We start from the raw sequence: 9702 nt of genomic DNA, 5'->3' as shown, positions 1-9702 counted from the left end.
TTATACCATTTTGAGGTATAAACTCCACGTGGCACGTTTCGTATGCCTATCATTAATTTTGAACTGACGTTCTATGAAATGGCATCAGAACGGTATTTGCTTTCCGTTACTTTAACTTGTAACAACGTGAGACGAGATGTTTCGTCTTCGTCTCTTTCATTTAAATCCCAAAGAGGGATTTTCTTTGGAATTTCTTTATCCAAAACACTGTGTCCCATCTTTATCTTCCTCAAAAGCCAGGCGAGAAAAAACTCCCCTTCTATCGCCATAGCCGCCGCCTGCAACTTGCTCGTGTCACAGGGACCTTTTCATTAAACTCATAAGATCTCTATTTCTTCTGTTTACACTACAACATGAATGACCTGTTGCGAGGAAATTTGATTTTGTCGCTAAAGAATAACAATTTGCAAGGAAAACCAAATTTCCTCGCAAAATCCAGTTGATGAGATAATAAAAGGCGAGGAAAATAATTTTTGTCGCCCAAAGATCCTTTATAGCGAGGAATTTACATTTTTCCTCGCCAAAAGAAACCCGCGAGATTTTTTTGGATGCTAAGGCGAGGAAAAAATTCGTCGAATGATTGCTTAAAACAATTATGCCCAAGTTAAAAAAATTTCCGTCTCCGACTCTCAACATTTTTCCCCAACTGTGGATCCATCCCTCCTCTCTCAACGGAGAGACTCCTCTCCGCCTTCTTCATCTCCCTCTATCTCGCTCTCCATCCCCCAGTTCCCCCTTCCTCCTTCTCCCACGATTTTTCGTGACAGAGGCAAACAAGCATCAAAGCACCATCGGTCTCAACGGCAGGCGAGCACCAGATCCCACGACTTGCAACACCGTGCGAAAGATACGACGAACAGGTATGTACCTCTATACATGTATATAGGTATTGTATAGATACATATAGATATACATACGGGTGTACAACCCCCAATTTGTAAACCCTAAATTATTTTGCCAGGGAACTAAACCCAGTGCGTAAACCCTAGTTTTAATTTTACTCCAGATTCAAAATTTTTTGATCATTTTTGGTCACTAGTATGTATGAGACTTCGTATGTAGAGTGGATTTCGGCATGTGCGTGTTAGTGTTTTATGATTTTCACAAAGAAGAATTAGTATTCTCAATCCTATTAGAGGGTTGAGGGTTATGCTCAAGTTCTATTAGTTGGGGATCATAAACAACGTCAATTGCGTTTCTTTTCGAGTTTCGGATCCCTTTAATGGATTGAAATCTTTGTGTTTGTATTCTCTGTATAAGGGTTGATGTTATATAGGCAATTAGGTCTATTGACTCTACTTCGTTGTTTATGGTCACTGTGCGGTGAATCTACTAACTTTGTTAACTTTACTAACTTGTTATCGTTAATGTGTTCAGAGATGCTAAATTGGTAGGACTTCAGAGTATTTAGACAGTTGGGTGGGAGGAACCACAATTGTCAGGCCCAACCTCCGGTGGGTTACTCTCTTTGTCCAATTTGGTGCATTTGCACTTTATTTGGAGAAGAATATTCTTGTGCATTAACATAATATACATATCCTCCATTTAAGTAATTTCTAACTTACATGTTTTTGAAGGTGACTATGACACTCGATTTGGATTACAACTGGTTGAGGTAAAAGGTTAAAAAACAAAGGGCCAGGACAATATTTATGCATTTACTTTGCATTTTGACTTTCTTTGTTTTCTCTTAACTTGTTCCTGTAATGTATTTCAACCACACTACAACAAATATGGGTTTTAATAGCATTAATTGATAGCATTTTTTTAGGAATGCTGTTATAGGGATACAATTATAGCGTTTAGTAGGAGAAAAAGAAGGAAACACTCGAGCCCAATTTACAATAGCGTTCCCCCAAAAAAACAACAGCTTTCCCCAAAAAAAATACTTGTGCCCAATTCTCTCGTAGTTGTTTCACCCACCAGAGATTATCCTCTCTCTCCCGTCCTTTGTATGCATATGTGTATGCTTGTACTCGATTTGCAGATCCCCCATTTACAGGCCCTAATTTTCTTGTTTCCCATCTAGGGTTTTGTATTAAGGATTGCTGCCTTTGTCGGCTAGGGTTTTTGCGGTGTGTTCGGGTGGAAAAAGAAGGCAAGGAAAAGAAATAGTGAAAGGCACTTCTGGATCTTCCAAACCTCTGTAAGCTTTCAAATAGGTAAATATATATGTATGTGTGTGTGTGTGTGTGTATATATTTAAAGAGAAATACCTGATATATGAGAGTGAGTACATAGTACTACAACTCTATAAGGATGTATACAAGGGAGTAGTTGTTCCATTTCATCTCAGTATTCAAGCCATTTTGGTTTGTTAATATTTCCTTCATATGATTCTCTAGAAAAATCACATGGGTACTCTGTTTTCTCCCCTTTATAATACCCGATTTTGCATGCCAATCTGGGCTTATAAAAAATTTAGTTAGTCTGCGTGGCTAGGATTTATGTGATTGTTCAAATCATTTGTGCCTTTGTGTTTTCGATTATCAATAGATGTTCTTCAGTTGATTGCTTACATCTTTACTTCGGTTGAATTTGGAGATATGAATGCAACCATCTTTATTTTTTATTTTTTGCTTTTTATCCATGTTGCCATCGTAATAGGGATAGTGTGTTGGCTAGTTAAGGGTCTAGAGAGAGTTGCTAAGTGTGTTGAGTTCTCATAACGAGGACATAAAGTCGTTGGAGTAATGGGTAAACGGAATTACAAACCTACAAATCAGAAATTTCTAGAGTTATTCATTGTGACATTTTGTCGAGCAATCGAACTGCAATTTCTACCACATGTTTCTCATTTTCTTCTTCTTCTTTTCCGTGCATTGTTTTTATTTTACTTGCAAAGAAACAATGAAATCAAACTGAGCCTTAAGTCTCAACCGATTAAGGTCGGTTACATGAATTGGTTTAAAGGAACAAAAATATAGGAGAAGAAAATGGAACACTTCACATTTGCAGCTTCCTGTCTGTTAACCATTTGAGGATCCTAATGTGTGTTGCCCTTGTTGTAATGCAAACATTTCCCTAATTTTATCCACTTAACGGTTCTGCTTACAGCTTCTTGGTGACGATAATGCGTTTAGTTATCCCATGGAGCTTCACTCTTGCACTGATTGACGGATATTCTGTACTGGTTAAGTGCTCTCTTCGTCAGCCTGGAATACTGGTGATTGTTGTAGTTGGAGATTGGGTATGTCCTGCTTTTCACTCTAAATCATGATTCTACTTGGCAAACAAAATTAGGACACAGAAAAGTGCAGAAAGTGCACTGTCACATAATATTACGTGGACCCCGGTACAAGTGTCTAGAACGATCGCTTAAGTGTCAGATTCTTTTAATTATCGAGTCAAAGACACGAGGACACTGATAATTTTTCATAGTTCTTGATGTAGTTCTTTCATCTTTAAGGTAAGCTGGGTTACAAGGAGCCATTAAATGGATATTCTAAGGGTAGTTCTGCAAATGATAAAAATGCTTCCGATGTGTATTGAAATTAGGACCACAGAAATTGCATGGGTTGAGATTAAAATACCCATTTTATTAAAAATGCTTCCTATGTGTATTGAAATTACGGCTAAGTGCATTAGTGTCATAGTTGTATGGGTGTTTTAATTGTAGTTCTGCTGTAAACTTGACCAATAAAAATGCTTGCCGCGTGATCGAACATTAAAAGGCAAGTGGCATTTCTTTGAAAGAAACTAATTATAGTAAATCGAACACTTATAAAAAGGATCAACAATTGTGTTGTTAACGATGTGGGTCCTGCTTTGGAGCTAGAATTGGCTGCCCAAACAAACTTTTTAGTAAACTATGGAACTGTGATATCGCAGTTTAAAGTTAAAGACGTGGATGGTATTTCTTCCTATAAAACTAATTGCTATAAGAATTTGTTGCCTGGTTTATATGTTGAAAGTGTGGTACTCTTAGTAGCAGAGACTTGCTTCTTATGTTTCTTTTGTTTGATCAAATTTTTTATTTGGCTATGTAGTAATGGATATATGTGTTTGATGGATTTTTTTTGTATGTGCATGTACTGTGTTATTTAATATCAAGCTCTAGAGTACTTGTTTAACTATCTAGTGATGAACTGATGAAGGAAAAGACTAGTATGATTGCTCATAGATGTCTTGCGGCGGTTAATCCATTAGTTTTTCAGATTCATATAGATGGTGAACAACCTAATCCACCACTTTGTTACCATCTAAGGATTTGCACAGATATCAGAAGTTTTGGTGAATATCAAAAGTTTTCTATATATGACTTAGTTGATTGGAAAACACTTCAGAGCCAGAAGGTGAACATCCTAATATGCACAGTTTCTCAAGTTCTTTGTTGTGTACATATTGTAGCAACGTTTATTGCAAAGTGACACCTAATCAGAAAATTCTTGCTTTATACTATGAACTTGGTGTTGTCTTTCTTCTATGTTTAGTGTGTGAGTTCAGTTAAGATGGTATTTCTGCATAATGTGTTTGTGGGAGCTGTAGGGGGCTTCATTGCATTCATATACCAGCTAAGTTAGAGATCTTGGTATAGATCAGCAAAAGCTGAACGAGGCTCAAGTGTGTAGTTAGGACTGTATGCATGAATCAGTAAAAAATTGGAAAGTAGTTATCTTCATTTAAATTTGAGACCAACTATGAGTTGGTTGGACAATATGCTGGCCAAGATTGAGTATATATTTCTTCGGCACCTTGTGAATTCTCCTATACAAATTGTGGAACTGCATTCCCTATTCCACTGTAGAACTTTTTTATGCTTGTTAACGTAACTGAGATTCTGAAAGATTCTTTAGGTGATCATTATCATATCGAATAGCATTTTGTGTTTTTCTTTTATAGAAACCACTCAAATGATAAATTTGATTATATGTAGTAAGGTGTAAATGAATTTGCTCGAATGGTCTAGTTGGGGCCATAATTGTTGTAACTTGTAACGTAATGGAAGATACTCCCCTTTATTGCTCTGTCTCTCTTTGTAGAGTAAAAGACTTTGTTTCACCCCATGGTTTTTGTTTTTTTGTTTTTGGCTTATCAGGAGAAAGAGAAGATAACAAGTTGACAGATTCTATGTTGAGGCTAGCAGAACATGTTGCTGCAAAGATAGCTCTGAACACATTTGCAAACAGAGGCCCTTCTAAGGCGCTGCCTTCAAAAGTTTTGGTAAGCGATTAACTATGGTGGTTTCCCTTCACCACTAAGTTTGGTTGGTCATTTTGGTCATAAAATAGAGTGCTTATTGTCTTCTAGCATCACTTCGGAAAAATTCCATTAGTTATCGGCTTGAACTAGGAATATAGGTGGTAGACATACTAGCACTGAAGTTAGGGAATTATTGGTAATAGAGATTCAAGGTCTGGTATATTGTGGGAAGATCTAGAACTCTTTGTAACCTTACCTGCAAACTTCTTTACCAATGCCTTAATCCAATCTCACATGACTGAAGAAGTTTCACACCAAAGATGGCTTATAAATTGTTATTGTGAAGTATATGCTAAGTGTAATAGAACATTTTCAACATAGTTTTTTGCTGTTGGTTGTGTACTTAAAATGTAATGGACCTAATGGCATGGAGACGAGCAGCTTTTACTTATCTTGGAGTAAACTACCTTCAGTACTTTACTAGACTAGTCACACCACTTCAATGAACTATACACCTTTTGTATCAAAAGTGAAGCTTTCTTTGGATTATATCGAGTGTTCCATTGATGTATCTGAAGGGCTGCATCAGTCTTGGTGCAATTTTTTTGACACATTCAAGCAATTATTAGTAGATTAAGTTGTACTTCCAAGAAGTATTAGCATGGAGACTTTTTTTGTCCATGTCCTTACTTTGTAACTTGTTAAAGCTGTCTACTTTTTCATGATAGAAAAGGTTAGGTTGGACTACTGAAGAAAAAAAAAACTATAAACTTTTAAGTACTTGTAACAATAGTTCAAAAGGGGAAGAATTTTGACGAATGAGCTATAAAGTTTCAACTACTTTCTGAGTTGGTGTTGCTTGCGCTGATATCATACATATATCAGAAGTTCCTTGGGCTTGTTTTAAGTCAGTTCTTACTCAAATGCTTCTTCTTTTTACTTGGTAGTGTGTAAGATGTTCTCTTTGGAGTTCGTGGCTGCGGGAGATGAAATTTGAAGGATGCGTTGCGAAAGTTGGCACCCGGGTGGTGGTGTAGTTTGGAAAGATGGATGATGCTTTTTGAGAATGCTAGAGCTTAAGTAGTAGTGAACTTAATCTTTTGTTTGAAGTCACTCACCGAGTTTCTAGCAGTTTGGACCACGGACAATTCACTCTACCGTAGTAATCGGATTGGTTAGAATGTAAAGACAAGATCAGATGATGTTCGGTAGGGCTTTGATTGAAGTGTTTTTTATAAAAGACTTAATGCCACTGTTTTCCCTTTCCTAACTGATTATATTACAAAGGTTGTTCGATAACTATCAATTTAGTAATTTTTATGCACTTTTTGCTCATTCTTGGAATGCAACTGCAAAACAATGGATGAGTCTTGCCAATTTCTTCACTATGTTTCTTTACTCGTGGTGTTATTTTGGATTATGCAATGGTGGATTATGAATCTTTTGTGCTATTCATATTGTGAAAGTGTGTATATAAATATATAACTGCATATTTGATGGTTTCTCACTTTCTTTGATATGTTTACTATTTTTTTTCTTGGCAGCGTGTAAGATCGATGTTCTCTTTAGAGTTCGTGGCTGTGGGAGGTGGAATTCAAAGAAGGATACATTGCAAAAGTTGGCCCCGAGGTGGTGTAGTATTTTGGAAAGATCCATGATGCTTTTTGAGAATCCTACAGCATAAGTAGTAGTAAACTTTATATTTTGTTTCCTAGGGCTAAACTTTGTTTTGATGGTTTGAACCATGATGCCATTATTATGTAGCTGAAAGGATTTGGCTAATGTTTCACAGTAATGACAATTTGTTTACTTGAAAGCTAACAGTTTTTTGTTATTTATGGTTATGGTTATCCATGGTTGTATGAGGTGGTGATGGATTCTAAATATGAGCAGGGAATGTATAAAAAATGTTTGCTAGGAGAAATATTCATTGCTTGCAAGGAATTATTTTGTGCGTATATGTAACATTAGCGAGGAAAAAATTTGTCTCTAAAAGCCTACAATAGGCCGCTCTGCGCGAGGAATTTTCGTTTTTGGCGAGGACATTTATCCTTGCAAATCATTCTTGGTGAGGAATTTTTTCCTCGCCTATTATTTTCATTCATGTCCTGTCTAGGGTTTGCGCGAGGAATTTTGTGTTTTTGGCGAGGACTTTTTTCCTCGCAAACCATTTTTGGCAAGGAATTTTTTCCTCGCAATCGCAAATTGTCAACAATTTGCGAGGAAATTATTTTCCTCGCAGTAAGCTTATGCGACAACGTTTTAGCGAGGAAAGTTGGTGACAAAAAAATTCCTCGCTATTACATTTAGCGAGGAAATTAATGATTTAGCGACGAAATATATTCCTCGCAATAGGCTGTTCATGTTGTAGTGAATTAGGTTTCCCATTAAGATTTCTCTCCTATTCCATTTGTTTCCATCTGAGATCTCATTTCTCAGATTTTGGATCACTTCTAGGGTTGCGATTCGTACCCATTTCCAGTTTTTCTTTTTCTTTGAGTATACTCATGGCGGATGCACATGATCCCAAGCCCAGCAAATTTAGGAAACTCTGTGACACCCCTGCTGCCAAGGCGGCATTTAGAGCAAAATATAACATTCCTTAAAATGCAGGATTTGAACTTGCTCCATTAGGAGCGGATAGAGATGCTGGCTCTTGGGACAGGATGTGTATCCCAATTGTAGCTATCGTTGAGGGCGGAGTCCGTTTCCCCCTACATCCGTTACTCCGCCAGATTCTGAACTGGTATCGTCTTACTCCCATGCAAGTTTCTACCAATGTTTTCAGGCTGATAATGGGGATTATAGCCCTAAATGGGATTCTAGGGACCCAATTAGAAATCTGGGATATCCAATGGTGGTATAGTATAGTACTAAACCCTGAGTACAATACTTACTACTTCAAGGTTGCAGACAAACGCCTCGTACTTAATCTGCCAGATTCTGCTCGTGACCACGAGATCGACTTCCTCTATGTAACTGGAGCATTCGAGCCTATAGGGGAAGATGGCTAAGTGGTGGGGCTCCATTTCCCCCACATATGGGGCTACCCACGTATGCTCTTGCTTTTAACTTTTGCAATTCTTCATTTACTGCTTTCTCGTAGCTTTTCTATATGTCCAATTTTGGTTTTTCAATTTCGATCTTGCAGCTGAAAACGCTAACATGCGTCCTAGACATATACCGAGCTACGTCCGAACAGAGGACATCAACAAGATCTTAAAGTATACAGGCGAGCCTGGTACCTGAACAGCAGGTCGGGGCCGGAACGCTGATGTGCTTTTGGGATACGACCCCTCTTACAGAGGTGTTATAGACAGAAGACTTCCTCATCCCAGCACCAGTGCTGCCTTCACATCAACTGCTCCCCAACCACGTAATTCAAGACTACAAGCTGATGTTACCCTTGCCGGACAGCCGGGTGAAGTTGCTATCCCTGAAGGCGTTCCTCAAACACGTGTGGTACTCAGAAGATCTGAACGCAGGCAAGTCGTCCCCGAACAACAACCCGTTCTTCTCCGCATTACCAGTCAGTCATCCTCTTCCGGGTACTCACGCTCTCCCCCAACACCAGGTTCGATGACTCGTCAACCAGTTGATCTTAGCACTCTTCTCACTGTCTCCACACGAGAGCGTGGTGCTGCCGACAGGGGGGCATCAACAGGCGCCGCCCCCCCCCCCCCCCCCCCCCCACGATCACGTCGCAATAGGGGTGGATCTGCACTATTATCATCTTCTCCTCGGGAACACGATAGTTCCCTTGAGGCTGCTGATGCTCATCGGGATAAACGCCCTAGGAATCAAGAAGGTGGGAATCTTGATGCTCAAACTGCTGCATCAGTCTCAGAAACTCCCCCTTCAACTATCCAAACATCAAATGAAACCTGGACTCCTTAACTCATAAAGGGCGACCGTCCAGTCAATGTTGGAGATAGTGCTAGTTCCTCGGAGACTGCACTGGCCCTAGCACAGGGCTTACTATTGCCTGTTGACACGCAAAAAGAGTCCACATCTCCTTCTAATCGGCTAGTTTCCACTGGACTTGTCAGTGGAATTAAGGTGAGTTAGTGTTATTTTCACGAATTTTAGGCTTTGACCCCCTTTCCTGTGGAATTTGTGGATCTAAACTATAATTAATATTTCTCAGTTCATTCAAAAGATGGTCACACTGGGCCAAAAATGTCAAGAGGCTGATACTGAAAGAATCAAGCTGATGAATGACAACACTCGGTTGCTTCGGACAATCTCTAGGCTAGAAAGGGAAAGAGACAAAGCCAAGTCTGACTTCGATGAAGCTAAAGGCAAACTCGAAAATGCCGAAGAGAGCCTCAATCAGGCTTTGTCAGAAATTGATAGCACCAAGAAAGCTTCCTATGAAAAGGGCTATCAGAAAGGCTTTGACGCCACAACGGCAAGTTATGTTGAACAAATGCCGGCTATTCAAGATCAAATCTGGATCGCCAGCTGGGAGGCCTGCCTGACCAAACTAGGGGTTGCCGAGGACTCACCCTTCTGGGTTGACAATGATCTGCCAAGCACTCGTGCTCAAAGCATTCAGGA

The 9702-nt window shown here is 39.1% G+C and overlaps 1 protein-coding gene across 1 annotated transcript; it reads left to right on the top strand.

Moving 5' to 3' along the window:
* Positions 1-588: 588 nt before the first annotated feature.
* LOC131323866 (uncharacterized) lies at positions 589-7085 on the top strand (the record flags this gene model as incomplete). The annotated part of the gene is made up of 5 exons (XM_058355706.1): positions 589-860; positions 2066-2146; positions 3058-3190; positions 6090-6167; positions 6687-7085. Coding segments are annotated over 5 exons (678 nt in total), but the record flags the coding sequence as incomplete, so codon positions are not given.
* Positions 7086-9702: the final 2617 nt, after the last annotated feature.

Source organism: Rhododendron vialii, chromosome 4a (assembly GCF_030253575.1).
Source record: "Rhododendron vialii isolate Sample 1 chromosome 4a, ASM3025357v1".
Lineage (NCBI taxonomy): Eukaryota > Viridiplantae > Streptophyta > Magnoliopsida > Ericales > Ericaceae > Rhododendron > Rhododendron vialii.
This window is presented reverse-complemented; position numbering and strand designations above follow the sequence as displayed.